At 41.0% G+C, this 16,787-nt stretch overlaps 1 protein-coding gene across 1 annotated transcript in view; it reads right to left on the bottom strand.

Moving 5' to 3' along the window:
* Nucleotides 1-899: 899 nt before the first annotated feature.
* The window catches only part of GRB2 (growth factor receptor bound protein 2), a 52,984-nt gene continuing 37,096 nt past the window's right edge, over nucleotides 900-16,787 (bottom strand). Inside the window, exons 3-6 of the mRNA XM_054846566.1 lie at nucleotides 13,031-13,128; nucleotides 7,205-7,327; nucleotides 4,565-4,733; nucleotides 900-3,183 (exon numbers count right to left, since the gene is read on the bottom strand). Coding sequence (XP_054702541.1) covers nucleotides 2,998-3,183; nucleotides 4,565-4,733; nucleotides 7,205-7,327; nucleotides 13,031-13,128 — 576 coding nt within the window. The 3' untranslated portion in view covers nucleotides 900-2,997. The remainder of the gene's footprint in view (nucleotides 3,184-4,564; nucleotides 4,734-7,204; nucleotides 7,328-13,030; nucleotides 13,129-16,787) is intronic.

Here is a 16,787-nt window from a genome sequence, read left to right as displayed (position 1 = left end):
CCACACTGCAAATCATTTCTGTATTGACTTTACCGGCACAAATGAAAAATAAAGAACTGATCATGGGAACATTCAGGCATTTCTGAGCAACCAAACACTCCTTGACTCCATCTGTATTCGAGCACATCAACTAAAAGAGCAACTGTTAAAAACCAACCCAAATCCTCAGGTCAGCGAGCCCTTCCCTATCACACATTAAAATCTACTACAAAATCTACTGCAGATGCTTTTCTGAACACGAGCAAAGGCTGGGGAGAAGCTGCAGAGCCAACGCACTGGCAGCGTCTCACAGCTAACCTGCAGAGCTGCCCACACGCCGCCTTAGCACAAGCGAGCAGTTCCACTTCAGGCAACAAGAGAAAAGCAAAAACGATCTGCAAGGCACCGATCAAGCAGAGCAAACGTTCCTGCGACAGTCTGAGCCGTGGCTGCTCTGCTTACACAAGCCATACGCCCATCTTCCCCTCTGTCCTTCAAGCAGGATGCTCCACAAATACCTGGTGCATCATTCTCCTTACTGGAGACTTTGCAGTCATACCATAGGGGCATTCAACAGTTAGGAAAAAACCTTAAAAAAAGAAAAAAAAAAAATCAAGTGCCACCCTGCCATTCAGCTGATAGATACATGGTTTTCAATCCTGGAAGCAAAACGATTATCCCTTTCCCTCTCCTCACTATCCACGCATGCCAAGTGCAAGGCTCTCTGTTGACTTAGCTTGAAGGAGTAACGAATTCATCCAAGCATGCTGAGATTGAACCACGATGCTAAAGAGCTTCAGGTGCTTCAGGCCAGAGCACACCTTACAGCTCTTCCCTCCCACAGCAATTTAATATCCTACAAATCAGGTCGATCAATTATATTTTGGTGAGTTAAGTGAAATAACAGACAGATGCTCAAGTGAAGAATTCAACGTATATTTATTATTCACAGTTAATTACTATCTACCAAATGCTGCTGCAGAGTTAAAGGATTAAGTACATAGGCCTTTTTTATTTAAACACTGATTTTTTTTTTTAATATATATACACACACAAGACATATGTCTGCAAGGCTGCATGATATACACCAATTCCAAAATAAGGAAACAATCAAATGGTCCAGGTGTAGAATGCCATAGATTCCTTTTCCAATCACTTTACAAAGAAGGAAGAAAGTGAGTGACAGCTAGCAAGGAGAGGGGGAGAAAGTAATACTCTACAGGATAGCTCTCTCTTTCATCTGCTGGAAAATTAAAGTGTAAGGCAGAGTCCATCTCAGGAATAAAACATTTGTAACACTTAGTACAAAAAAAGGCACCCTCCAACACAAGATTGCCCGTGCTCAGGCAGGGCAGGAGGAGATCTCCGCTGCAGTTTTTGGATTCGTTGGTGGGGTGAAGGGATCCAGCCAAACGGCTATCAAAAGGAAAAATAACGCAACTGAAGATTGGCACAGAGAGTGGTGCGGCTCGATTGCTTTCCTTTCCGTCCAATTTAACGTCATACTGCTCTGGTGGAGGAGCAAATGGCCACAATAAATGCCATTGTGGTGTGGGGTGGGGATTACAGTCATCACACAGCCTGCTGTGAATGGGGAGCGGGGCAGGGGGAATCTACTTCAACAGTAACACTGACCTGAGGAGGGAGGAGAAACTGGAGAACAGCGATGCAAACCCCACTTGTCAAGAGCAACACGACTGCAAATATTCCCTATCCAGGCCAAAGAGACAGGCTGATTACATGCATCACGTAGAAACATTCACTAATAGCATAAAGTTTTTTCAAGCACTATTTCTTGAGGTTTCTCTGCATTATAAAGTTTTCCATCAAAGGAATGTACATTTGATAGGACATCTCAGGGCTATTATTTCTCAAATTCCCCCCTTAACCCTCCCTCCCCAAAATATTCTTCCTCATTTTCCCTTGTCATAACTTCCCCCTTTCTCTTACTTCTTTTGAGGCTTCTGGTTGCAGCTCCCCACCTCTGAGCAGCCTAAGCTGCCACTTGAATGCCTTATTTTCCTTGGAATAAGGAAAGTTGAACAGTAAGACAAATCTTAAGATTAAAGCTCCATCTCTGTTTGTAGGTTTTTCTCAAATGTCCATTGATAAAACCACCCTCCTTTACACCCTTCCCCCAAAAGTATTTATTTACACATAGGCAGAAAAAAACCCTCTGAAAAGCTCTGGACTGTCCTTTTAACTTATAATAAAAAAGAAAATAAGGGAAAGGCACTATGGAAAAAATTACACAATGTGCTCAACCGTACACCTTTAAGAAAAAACAAAAAAGCTGTCAGCACAGCATTAACAGACTTCAGTTGTACGTTGGAGTTTCTCAAAGCAGCTCTGTGACTCAAAAGGAAAAAAAACCAAAACAAAACAAAAAGCCACATAACTCTTCTCCCTTCCCCTGCTTGGAAGCTGCTGAGCTTCAGAAGAAAGTGCCAAAGGAGAAGAGACAATAAAAATTAGATTAACACCTCATCTTTCCCAGGCAAGGAGAGCTGAATGTTGAAGGCAAAAGCAGAGACTGATGATTTTTGTTTTTTTTTAAAGGCAGGACTGTGGATTTGGTTCTTCTCTCATGTCCCATCACGTCAAACGAAGACCGTTTGCAGAGAGAGAAAATACCAGCAGAGTTTCTCCCTTTTCCTTTAACTGCATGGCTAGGACTTTATATGGCATTAAAACTTCATGCACTGATGGACAGAGGAGGAGGGGGAAACAAGAAGAGTGAATGAAAGGGGGTAACCCAGGAGCAGCTGAGGAAATTTGTTATTTTCATTTTTCTCTCTTTTTTTTTTTTCTTTTTTAAAGATAAGTTTTGGTGTGTAAGTTGAACTCTTTCCCCCCCACCACCCCTGAAGTTCCGTACTGAGTGAAGGAGGATCACCTCATGGTGAAAGGTGACTCAGGTTTTATCGCCATGTGATTTTAGGTCACTGGCTGCAGTTAGGTTCTGTATGTGTATTTACTGGTTCTCTGGCTTCTTTAAATAATTTCTAATATTTATCTCTAGATGTTCCGGTTCACTGGGGTCACATAGTTGCGTGGAAACATGCCCGTCTGTCCGTGGCAGGCTCCCTTCCACCAGTTGGGGTCAGAATTGTCAAGGACTTGGATAAAGTCTCCACGACGGAAGCCCAGCTCTCCTTCCTCCTGGGGATCAAAATCAAACAGGGCCTGAACGTATGTTGGTTGCTGAAAGGAGAAAGAAAAAGATATACAAAGTGAGAATCATCCACAGCACTCGAAACACCTGCTCCCTCAGGCAGGAACTTAACTTACACCAGCATTTAACAATAAACACTTGGGCTGTTTCATTTCCCTGCAAGCCAGCTTCCAACATCAGTAACAAGATGCTAAACCAGGAAAGCATAGTCTATAGAAGACCTTAGAAAAAAAGTGCAGTTTCTGTGAAAGATCCGAAACAAAGACAGCAGGTGACTCAGATGTTTTCCTAGTATTTTCCAGTCTTCATGACCTACTGTAAATCTGTACTCCATTGCAATACAATGGTCTTTTTGCTTATTCATCCTGTTTTCGCCAACTGACAGCATGAGTGTTAATAATCTACCTAACACTGCGATACACAAAGTTCCCCCTAAAAACTGGATGTTGGCATTTTACACGTTTTCCTTAAAACTCTCCAATATCAAGAAATTCTGTCCCAGAGCTTTTTGCTTGGTCAGCAAACGCTGCCATTGCAAAGCTAATGGTTCATTTAAAATGCATTTGCATTCTTAAAATCTTGAGGCTAGGAAGGTATCTTCGTGCTTGCCATTTTCAGCCAGCTGTTTTCTCATCCTCTGTTTATCACTAACCCAACAACACAGAGCCAGATGTTAATTCAGACAAACTGTGGCAAAGGGTGCCTGTGGCACCTGGAGAGCAGTACAAGTTCCATGCTCCTTGTCTTCAAGCTAGAATTAGAATGCTGCACACAGAGGCAAAAAGATTTATCCAAAATTGACAAAAGATCCAGTTAAATCCAACATAACATTTTGATTGCCCTGGGAAATAGAACAAAACAAAGAGCTAGATATACACAAGCTGCTCTGCTGGCACTTCGCAGTAGATTTTGGTTTCTCTTAGCACTGGCTAGATCCAAACCAGCAGGCTAGAGATGTTCCATATGCTACTGCCTGTAACCACGTCTTCAGTACCAAAGCTTCACTGGCTCAGAGGGGTACAGTCCTGGCTATGAACCACTACAAGTAGAACTATTCTTTCTTACTGTGTCCTAAAATAGGAGTAAACCCATTTTTAAATTGCAGGAATCAGATAACCTTCCTGCAACAGTATCCAGAAACATTAAGACAAGGCAAATGTTCAAGCAGCAACAATAACACTGCCAGAACTGAAGGGAAGAGTAGGGAGTTAGCAGGTAGGCTTTGCACAAACATCCAGCTTACTTCCCAGCGTAATTCTGGCTGCGGGATCTAAAGATACACTTCCACAGACAAGAAAAATGTCAGTCAGCTTCTCTCCATCCCTAGTCATTTACTCCAAGATGCAATCCCACTTCAAACTGTGGTTGCAATAGTCTAAATAGTGCACTCTACAAGGACACTTCTCTTACCTGTGGCACCTGTTCAATGTCCCGGAGAAATATTTGCTGGTTCCTGGAGACAGACGTGGATCTGTGATAATCTACCAGCTCGTTCAAAGAATTGAACTTCACCACCCAGAGGAAATACTTGCCAGCCCCATCTCTAAGCACTTTAAAGTGCTGCACATCATTTCCAAACCTGGGAGGAAGAATTGAACACCACAAAAAAAGCACATTATTAGTCACCAAGTACTCTTCTTCTGGGATTGTCAGCACAGAGTTTGGAAGAAAAAGGTCCTTCAGGGCACAGTGAAAACTGTAAATAACACTGATAATATACATACCAACTGGCTGCTGTAAAAAAGATGTCTGAAAACCACCTGTTAATTATATTTTACAGAAATCAGTAATCAGAGAGAGAGAATCCAAATACAGAATTTATTTTCAAAAAAGTCCTGCAATCTTCATATCTGCTTTTCTTATAACAGGACTTCAGTTTAAAACCAGCTTTTAAACCACTCTGAATTTGCAGAAGTTTGAGGTCTTTTGGTCAAGAATTTCTGGCGTGACGACACTCTCTCTCCTGGCTCGCGTGCAATATTTCAGCTTTTTATTTTACACTGCATTGCCACATAGCTGGCATCCAGTACATGTACTTCTTGATGTATGTATGCAGTCACCTGAGTCGCTGAAGACAGCGCGCAGAATACCCTGGACACAGGCCACGGACTTTGCAGTACAAACACAAGGTCACATTAAAGTAGCTGCACCACGGTGCCTTCCACTTCACATTCCCAAATACAGGATTTCGAACTCAAACAGTACAAGCGCTTTGGTTTTAGCTTTTCAGGCACAGCAATTTCACAACTGACTTGAGCCAATTTAGGTTTGTGCTACTCTTGCTATGGTTCTGTTCTTCTCACCGTCGCAGTCCCTCCCTCACGATAATGCAATACACAAGCACCAGGCCCACTGTAGGTAAATTGCTGGGAAAATACTGCCACAGGGAGGGCAGGATTGTCTCTTTTGGCAGCCAGCCTGGACTTATGCAAAAGACTGTCTTGCAAAACAAAAGGATCTCTCTGGTCCCTCAAAAACAATGAACAGAAAGTGCTGGAAAGGTGATGCTGCACATGGAACGCGGCAACTCCAATTCTGTGTTAAGAATTCTTTCTGATAAATGATGGCATTCAGTTGAAGCTACTTTTCCAACAATTTTAGTCTGAATAAAGGGGAACTCCAAAGGGATTTTCCAGACAAATGGCACATCTGTATTTTTCCTTCAGTCTAAAACACTGAAAACAGGAGACAACTGTTCCCTACTTGGCATGCACAGCTTCTATACATTGGCTGAAAAATGCAGAAGCTATCTTGGCTACAAAGTTAACATGAAACAACTCATGAGTACTGTCTCTGCTCTCCCTTCCTCAACCTGAAAGCTTCTCATCATTTCAAATCCTGCAGATCACTGTTTAGGAAAAAGATTTTTCTAAATTAAACAAATGGGGAAAAAAAAGATCAACTGAGATATTACCACCAGATGGCAACACTAAGCTAACAGGCAGGCAAGAGCTGTGCTATTATAACTTTATGTTTCTTAAAGGAATGCACTTTCTGGATGAAATATCCAGTATTCCAGCTCAGATGATCGTATCCAAGACAGAAATATAAACATCTCTTAAAATCAGTGGCTTTAATCCAGTTTGTTGGCATGACTCAGTGCTGCTGTATAGGAGGACAAATATTTGGTTACAGACCAAAGATGACCAGAAAAAAAATAATTCTGCTGAGACAGATCACTGATTGCTACAGAAAACAGAGCAAACTAGGAATTGTGCATGAATAATCAAAAATTATTGTTACGATTCTAAAGAAAATCTTGTTCATTTCTGGAAGAAAAGGGGAATATTACAGAAAATAAAGAAAAAGACAAAAATCAACTGCTGAGGACAGAATCCCTCCCATCCTCAACCCACGTTACATCACATACCCTTTCGAGTTTCTAATACCTCTATTTTACAGTGACTTCAGATGGGCAAGACAGGTAGTGTGGTATTTGTGGGCCATGGCTAACTAGCAGAAACTGCTGCTGGTTAACAGCCAGTACTTCTAGTAAGGTTATTCAAGGATGAGAACTGCTCCTCCTCACTTCACTGTTACTAGATTGAGTTTCTTTACCAACATGGAATGCACTTGTGAGAGATGGAAGAGGCCTCTGTTTTCACATCTCCATGTCCCAGTGCTGTACAACATGAATATCCCCAAAGCACGTGCCAAGCAGACATAAAAACATATCTGTAAGTGTACTACACAGAGAGAAGACAGAGTAATAAGTTGTACTGCAGAAGAGGAATTAAGGAGGATGGGAGAGAACATGTACACATGGGACACTTTGTGGCTGTAAGAAGGAATGGGATCCACAAACAAACCAACAGATAGTACCTGAGACTACAGGAACCAACATGCCACCAGGTCAGCCCTGTAGGCTCATTACACACCAGAGCATATATATTTGTTCTATGAAAGAGGGAATAAATAAGTATCACTGGAAGAACAGGAATGCTGTAGGGCATCAGGAAGATTACTCCTGCTCCTCAGCATTGACAATCACCTGTCCTTTACCTGGTAGCTGGCCTGATTACCACACGATTGCTTCTGGGCATTACTTACTTGACTGAGAGGGAGAAGTCCCCAGGAGCACTCTCACTCTCCCTGATGAGGAAGGCACCATCGTGTCTCTGTTTGCCTAACATCTCTTCAGCCTTCGCTCGGGGAATCTTTCCAAAAAACCACCTGTGGAGTGAGGAAAAGACAACAACAGGGAAAGTTAAGAATTTTAATCCTTTAAGGGAAGAGCCAGACATAGATATTCACACAGAAATGGAATGATTCCTAACAGAAATAACTGCACTGCACCTGACTGCCACTCCAATACAGGCTACTGAACCACACAGCTTTTCACAATGTTTCATCCTGGCAATGAAGCAGCCATGACTTGATAAGCAGGTGCTTGCAATAGCCCTATTTCACCCAATTTAGCAAAGCAAGAGATGTGGTAAGAGTGAAATCCTCATACTACAGGATTTATTTTCAGAGATGGAAAAAAACCTCAAAATTTAATGCATTATTCACATTGTTTTGCACCCTATTGTAACTGCAGTTTAGCATATAAAACATCACAAGAACCTAATGTAATGTACACAAGTCACAGCAAAGTCCTGCTTTGTGAGACTAAGACAACTACCCTGGGAACTGGCTCTAACCTTGGACAAAGTTAAAATGTCTACTGCAACCTGCACTGATATCTTAGTAATCGGGCCTCATAACCTGAAGTCAAACAGATTAAATGCCTAGCTCAACCAAGAAACTCAAGTCCCTTCCTCTGTCACTAAGGAACAAAGTCTCATGTCTTTACATGCAAAGTTTTAATGGTCCAAACTGTATGCTGCCATCACCTCAGAGACAATGAAGTCCTGCACTGGTGGCTGGTCACTATTGAAATTCCCTATAATAGAGCAGCATTTATTTCACTATTAGTATCCAAAGATAATCAGTGGGGAGTAACTACACAGTCTCCTTTATTACTCATGCCTCCTAAGGAGAAGCAGCCATGCCTCAGTCATGATTTGCAGAGCAGACAATATAGAAAATTTGAGTTATTAAGGATTAGCACAGAAAGATCACTATTTTAGCAGGTAGGAATCTTTTAAAAAAATTAGTATTTGCAAAATGCAAGGGAAACACTGGGAGTTCACTCACAGGTTTCTCTTCAGAAACATCACAGCTGTAGAAACAAGATCCTGTCTACGGATTGACCCATCCTGCACAAATGGAAAGTGCATTTTGTATCACAACCAACTTCTAGTCTCTTTTAGATCAGGTGGTAAGACACAACTACTTCAGCAGAGAGAATGACGAGCTTTGCTCAGCAGCTGGTTGCTCCTGCAGCCCCAAGTCCAATCTTTCTGACCCCTACCAGAGCATAGTGGTCAAAGACAGGTATCGTGTCAGAAAGCTAAGGCAGATGTCAGGAGACCAAGTGAGAAAAGTTCCCTCAAGGTGTCTCTGCTTCATTGCAGAGGAGTGCTAAGCTGGGCATGCAATTTGGGTCTAGGAAAGATGCTGGTAAGACTTGTTTCAGTAGCCTATTTTCTTGCTTTCTCCTACAGTCAGGACAATCCAGCAGCTTTCACTTCAGCAGCCACGTGAAATAGCTGCATCATGGAAGCCACATCTGAAACTCTTGACATCTGCACAGAAGTCAAAGGCACAGGCTGACCACCTCCACGATACCAAGTGTGAACCCACCTCAGGCAACCAGATCGTCAGCACTGACCAACAGCCCCCAGTCACGGGATTCTTACCCACATTTACATTTCCAGACTAATCCAAGATTAAAGACAAACAAGGGCTGAGTGGTAGGTCACATGGTGTGGGAAAAGCAGAACCACCTTCACAACCAAAAAGTACAGCTTTCAGTTTGGAGTAACAGATCACACAGGACAGAAGTACGTACTGCAGCCTATAACCATGCAGATGACTGACCTTAGAGGAGAGCATTTAATAACAAGAGCTGCACTCACAAAGTTTACTTTCTACAGTGAAGGGTTTGGTGCAGCAAGAAGAGAGAAGTTGCAAAATCCTCCCTGAAACAGTTGTTCTTAAGAGAAGTTGAAGCTTTCATGAAGTCACAAAGTCACCAGATCTTCCTCCCCAAGAGGAAGTTCTCTCTAGAGGTGAAAGACCACCCGATTACTTGATTACCACACTCGTCAGCTACTGGCAGCCCTTGCTTCTCTCACTGGCTGTCTTCAGTATCTGCTCATCACAGGAGGCTACACAAAAACACATCCCTGTATTATATCAAGGCTGATGAGTCCACAGATGTATTTCTACTATATCAACATTCAATAAAACTACTCTAGGGCATCCCCCTTGTAAAAGGAGTATTCATTCCATTTAGCTGTGCAGCTCCATTACGAAAAGCATTTTGGCACTGAAAATGATACATCTTGTTTACAAACTCGGTTTCCATGATCACCTAGACATGTTTTACTTGCTTGCAAGTCTTGTTGTGTACTCTTTATTCCCTGGAACAGAAAGGAAAAGCTTTCTCCCGCAACTGTTCTATCTCCAGTGGTAAAGAACGTCATGGCATTTACTACTTTCCTGGTGGTCTAGCACCTGCGCTGCGTCTCGGTACCCAAAGTGGCGGCAGACACAGCAGAGGGAGCGTCTACCTGTCTCTCATTGCACCCTGCTGCCTCCAAAAATCAGCCAAGAGAAACCATTATGTGAAACTCCCTCAGAATTCAAAGGTAGTATTTTGTTTCCTGGGGTTTTGGCACAATTTTCAGAAAGATAAGGAAGTCTTGAATTTTGCCTCTGCCAAATGTTACATAAAGTGAGCTTTCTATTACGATTTTAGATATCTTGCCATAGTTCTTGTTTACAAAGTGTTTTAATTCTGTTTAGTTCTCAAATAATTCTCAATTACTCGCATGTGACTTGGAAACACAAACCTCAGAACTTCTATAATCCTGCCTGAAGCCTCAAAAGTATACTCTATTCCCCCCCTACATTTTACTGAATCACTACAAAGTAGAAGTGTACAATTCGATTAAAGGAAGTCACACTTCCAAAGTAACAATATCAAATTCTTAGTTTTCTGCCATCTGTTTCTAAGACACTTCAAATAGACTAAAAAATCTTTCACAATTCTTGAAGTCCCTTGCAGTTTTACGACTTCACTACCACTTTAGCGATTCAGAGTAAAAGGAACTTGAATTCTAAATATAAAAAAAAAAGAAAAGAAAATCCCATAGATGAAAGAAACAAAGTAAGTTATTTTGAAAGACTACTGTCTACTTAAGAACATGCTTGTAAAGCATCAGAAGTGTTGTGCACATGTGAATCTTTGCTACAGAATGACTGAAAAAATTAACAAATATCACGGCATGTCAAAAATCACACATGGAGAATTAGGCCAAAGAAACCGACCACAACATTCCAACGGGTTCCCTGCTGAAGGGGCTAAGCTTGGTAACATTTGTCTCCCACTAGCTTTGTAACGTTGGTGAAACTTATCCAGTCAGCACTGCAAACCAAATCCAGGCATTACTGCTGATGCTGCACAGCTAGAGGGAGATGCACTGATTGGTATAACACAAAGTTCACATCGCGTTCAGACTCATTTCAATCGGCAGTTTGGCAATTATTTTGGCTTTACATCGCAAAACCATTCAGCTTGGCCGATTTCCTCCCCGTGAGTTACAATACTGCTAAGTGAGACTTCAGCAATATCTTCAAGAAAAGTTGATTACGAATGCGAACTTGAGATTCGCACACTACAAGTCTGATCCACACAGTTTCATAAACGGCAAATTCTGCCCCTACCCCTTAAAAAGCAAAAGGTAGTCCTGCCACTGAACTGCACCGCTGTGCCGTCACAGGAAGCCTCCTGCCCAGAGTTTCCTGCAGCTCTTCTCCAAGTATCATGCCTATGTCTACTTACATTTTTGCTTTGTTAATTGATGTGGCAATTCAGATTAACCCTTCAGAACCCAGGTGACTCAGCTGGTGACCAAGAGGCACCACATTTTCCTTTCAGCTTCATTTGCTGATAGTTACAAAGCAAACTGGAAGATTTGCAAAACAGCAGCAAGAAAAAACACTGCATTTAAGACTAGCTATGGGGTTGGAGGGATTTACGTCTCACATCCTAGGACAGGATTTAAAGCCATTTTCAGTTGCTTTCTTTCCAAATCCTCCTGAAAAGCTCTCGTGCCACCTTCCCACAACATGGTTTGATACTAGTCTGAGAAAAGGAACCTTCTCTTTCTCACACCTGGTCAGCTGCCTGCAATTTTGCTTTTTGTATGACCTGTTGGACTACTTAGAGAGCTCTGCATTACAGCTAAGCTAACACTACACTATAAAAACTTTTGCATAATTTCCCAGGGTTGTTAATGCATTAGTTAAGACTCCCAGCATTGCTGACACATGGAGCTAACTCCATCCAGCCGCCATCAGCAGTTTAAACATCTTCAGAAAAGGTCAAATTATCTATGCTTAAAACCCACTACCAAATTCACCCACCTGCAGGCTCAGATATTGTTCATTCCTCTTTGATATCAGAAAGCAAAAACCTGACAGTTCTATCCCTCTAAAACAAAATACCATGGATGATTACAGAACAAACTGATCATCACAGGAGACATCACTGCAGTATAACTCAAATGCCTGCAAAATTGTTATGAGAAGACGTGCGATGATTCATATCAATGAGAGAGAGAGAGAAATTGCAATGTACATTTGTGATCCCCAGTGGACTAGCGTGATCAGGGTAAACTAGACATGTTACTGCAGCAGACAAGGCTTTAAACAATTTCAGAATTTTCTGATGCATCCTTGCTTCACTTCCCACGCGGCTGCGCTAAAGCAGTATACCTTCTCTCCTTCTTGGGGCACAGTCCCTCAAAAGCTCCCTTCTGCCATTTCAAAAGAGCCCTTAGAAAAATAATTCTTGATTGGATTTAACGGCAATATCTTCATGATATAATTACAGCCAACAATTAACAAATCAATCATCAGTTTTTGTGGGCAACTGAACCACTAAACATCTTTGTAAAAACCCTGATTACAGGTTTTGCTGCTCCTTCCTAAATCTTTTCTCCCCTTTGAATCTGTTACCCAGAGCTCACTTTTCTTGTTCAGATGTTGAAGGATCTCAAAGGTTGGCAGAACCAGAGTTTAGTAGAAGACAACAGAAATATGTGAACTTATACAAAGAAAAACCCAGTCAATGAAACGCTAACTGTTTTCATATGCTTGATTCTTTAAGAGGAAACATTCAAAGTAGTTACTCAAATACAGTTCTCTGGAGCTACAAATCAATGCAACTGTACTTGCACAGCAGTACACGCTCTTTGAAGTTGGCCTGTTTTGCAGGCAAGGTGTTCAACCAGATGACTGTTAGAGCTCCTGTTCGACCTAAATTATTCTATAATAACAGATTCTATACTCAGGATGTGACATAGACATACTGAGAGTTCAGCTCCAAATATCCTTACACATTTTTCTGGTGGCTCTGAATGCCACAATTTTTACTCTTATCTGCTATGATAGGTAAAATACAGAATCATCACAGGAACACAGTCACTCTTTTTCCTGAGGCAGTGGTGGCAACAACTCTTTAGTAGAGAGTTTTCTGCTGGTTTATGCCTGCTACACCCAAGGCCGGATTGTCTGACCCTACAGCAAAACAACCACCAGAAAAGCATCCAAAAATACCCTGCTGTACAGCTAGCTGTGAAATGAGTTGCAGTAAACACTACAGCCAGAGATACAACTCAACAGCCATCCTTTATCTATCCATACATTCTGGTAGATCTGGTAAGGTATACTTTGCAAAGTATTCAGCACAAAACCTCCTTTCTGCTTGAGAGGATGTGCAAAAGTAAGATCAAGGGAGCCTATCACCAAAGCTCTACTTACGGATGTGGTTTCATTTCTATGTAGTTCTTCGGAATGAAGCCGTCTTTTCCATTGAGTTCTGCCTTGTACCAATTCTGATCGCATTCTTCATTCAAAACCTAAAGGAAGCAAACAAAAAAATAAGCTTACCACATGAAGATACTATCTTATTCTTCCCATTCTTGTTTCAAAGACTGCTCTTGTAAGATGAACCTATAAAAAATGGTGTTAGTCATCCTGCTCCATTGCATCTCATCAGCATTTAGAACTGTGGTGAACAAAAAGCTGGACAAGTAACTTAAAATAGCCAAAGGATTTTAATACCAAAACCCCATGCTTTAGTAAGAAAGTCATTGTAGGTCCACAGGTACTTTTAACAACATAACTAGACTGAGATCTGTGCCAAAGATTAAGTTGGTTGCCATCACCAAAAACTTCTGTCCAAAATCTGCAAGACAAGTAATTGATACTTCATCACTTCTAATGATCGCATTTTCCTGAATTCAACTGACAAAGCTGATGCTTTCAGCATAAATGTGATTTCATCCAGCTTTTCTGTATTTGGTTGCATACTAGATATGTTAAAAGATTCTCAGCAACATCTATATTATAGAGAATTTTACAAAAAACCTCCCTCCTAGTACAGGCCCAGCTGTAGATACAACTGGCTGCTTCAGCTGGTTTTGCCGATACAAGTTAAAACCAGGTTAAATCAGACGGCAGAAACAGTGACTTGCCTGTCAAGCATTTTTTACCTTAATAAAGCAAGTTAAACAAAAAACAGCAAATGTAGATGAACAAAGTTTCCTTTATTTTTTAAAGCGATACTTTCTTTCATTTTAGAGTAAAGTTACAGTAAGGAAAGATGAGTAGTCATAAGAGGAGCCACGTGAATAGGTAGCTTTAAAAAAGCACAAATTGATACTTCAAAGCATAATTGCTCTAAAAACTTCGGTACTTTTTTTTTTTTCCTTGTCAGTTGGTACAGTGCAATAGACAAGCCTAGTACACTGACTGAAAGTAGTTTCTCGACTAAAGTAGTAGCCTGGCTTTATTTACAGAACATAATACTATAGTTTGAAACTACCTCTCCTCAAAAAGATTTTATTTGGTTTTGGAAGTAAACATCACACAGAACCTCCTCCTCTTTAAAATTAAGCACCACAACAACATTCTTCTCCGAGCACTTTCATTCCTTCTCAGCTTTCTGAGGTTCTTTAACTTTGTGACAGTGGCCAACAAAAAGTTGGATCTGAGTTTAAAAAAAAAAAAAAAAAAAAAAAAAGGATATACTTAAAGCCTCAAGTCACAAAAGTATCACATGTTTCGTGTTGCCTGAATACGGGAAGATGAGGAAATGCAAAGAGAAATACAACATGAATGCAGATCCAGAGATCACATGCTACATACACATGCAGTTATGGTGAAGATACCCACTGAACCCCAAAATCTTCATAAGCAATTACTGCTGTTTCTGACTTTTTTTTCTTTTTTTTTTTCTCTCTCACTATGTTTCTTTCTATTTTTTGGTGATGAGAGGTAATTAAAAAAAAAGGAAAAGCAGACAAGAATTTGCAAGTGTAGGTCTTAAAATTCTTATAGCTGATGGGAGTGCTTCAGAAAATTCAACTCTCAAGACCAGTTTTTGCTGCCTTTCAAAACTACGTGACATATCAACACTCTGATCTGCCTCATTGCTGACTGCTACATATAAAAGATAAAAACCTCAACACCAACAGAAATGAGCTCTAGTCAAGCAAAAAGAGAACAGAATCTGAATCTCCTCAGTGAATTACAGTAGGTAATAGTTACCTGCCTGTTCCTTAACTCCCAACCGAAGAGGCTGATGGTAGGATGTACATGCCCCAGGTGCCAGCACTTCCATCGGGAAACTAGCCCACTAGCAGGGCCACATCTACAGAACTTTAAGTGAGCAAAGATAAGCTCATTTCAGGATATTTTCAGTTGAAGAGAGATTTTAATACTGAAAAGATTCTAGATCCTTTTATGTGGATAAAAATATTCAAGCTATTTTTTTGTGCAGTTACTACTTTGGGCTTCCATTTATTTACAAGCATTGTTCTAGCATGCATTACAGTTCAGTCATTTAGCAAGGATAATCTGACCACAGGTCATGAGCAGTTCAAGTGTGGCTCTGTAACAGGCTCTGAGGTAAAAGCTTGCACATGTAGAGTTGACGCAGATCAGCTTATGTCTGCTGACTTGCCTTTCAGCATGAAAACAGTGCACATCTCTCACAACCACTGTACCGACAGCGAGACAGAGTTCTTTGTAGAAACTGATTCAAGTCCAGAATAAGAAATACAAGTAGACGACACCAGCAGGCTCTGGGATAATGAGCAGGGAAGATGGAGATTAAAATCAGGTATGTAAAAAACTGAATTGTATACAGACTAAGGAGACAGAGGGCACAGGTTGAAGCCCAGATCTACCACTCAGTCACGCAAAGATTTTGGCACATAGCTTGAATGACCAGGAAGTGTGGTTGTTAAATACCTCAGCTGCCATCGCTAGAGTCATTTACAATACAACAGAACACAAACATGACAGATTTTGATGCGATTTCCAATAGGCCAAATCTTACACAATAGTGTGCATTCCTTTATCAAAGATAGCACAGATCGAACCTTTGATAAGATTGTGTACTACAAACTCATTTCACTACCATCAGAGAGCAGTTAAGGGATATGGCAGTCTGCTCTTTTTCCAAGAATAAAAAAGTGGGTAAATTGTAGCTTCATATGAAGGACATTACCACAGATTTGTGCTTTTGGCAGTAGGTATTAAAAATTATCAGAAATTATAATGCCCAAATGTAAATTATTTTAATGAGTTTTATCTTGCTCTGAAGAGATGCTAACAGATTTGGAGGAGTCAAATCACATAGGGCTTGGGGTACTCATTAATGCTTGGCCCGAAGCCAAATGCCAGTGAGGGAGCATTGCTGAGGCATGCATTAAGCTTTGTGACTGAGGAAAGAAAAAAAAAAAAGCTGGATAAAAGGCATAGTAAGGTGAACTGCCTACACATATGCATGTACAACCTGTTCAGAGGACTTCTGCTGTAATAATCTATCCTCCACAGCTCCCCTTCTTCAGTGGCTTGCTTTGCTCCAAGGACTTTTTCCTGCTTCACACCCAGAGTGACGTATCTTCATAGCCAGTTGTCCTTTCTAGGATCATTTTAACTAGCTGTCACAGCTCCATTCGCATCCTGGCTGGCAGCCAAACTATCCATGCCCTATATTATATATCAGAGAGCTTATACACACAGAGTCACCCTGTAAGCACCCCTGTTTTCCCCTTTGTGGGTCTCTCAGTGTGCACTCCTCCAGAGGCAATAGAACTTACCGTTTTCTTTACAAAGCTCCATGTTCACGAATCATTTCAAGAGGAGTCACCTCCACCACACAAATATCTACAAAAATAATTTTTTCTGACGATGGCTCACATAGAAACCACTGGAGCTACTCCCAACGCTTAGTCAAGCAAAAATGACTTGTACTGAAGAACTTTAAATTCAAGACAACTTTGCAGTCACGTGCACAAGGCTGGAATTCTGGTGGCAGCTAGGAAGATACGGAGCTATTATTGTGATAACTGTAAAATAGTCATGTAAAATTTCAGCTTTCATAAAACTTATGCCACTGACATACAACTAAAAAGTTGGGAACACACATAAAAACTCTCTGCACTGGAGTATCTGGCCTTGATGTTTACATCTGACACTGCACTCTTTTCTTTTAAATCTTAAACCC

Source organism: Grus americana, chromosome 18 (assembly GCF_028858705.1).
Source record: "Grus americana isolate bGruAme1 chromosome 18, bGruAme1.mat, whole genome shotgun sequence".
NCBI lineage: Eukaryota > Metazoa > Chordata > Aves > Gruiformes > Gruidae > Grus > Grus americana.
The sequence above is the reverse complement of the archived record's forward strand: the minus strand, read 5'-3'. Positions and strand labels throughout refer to the sequence as shown.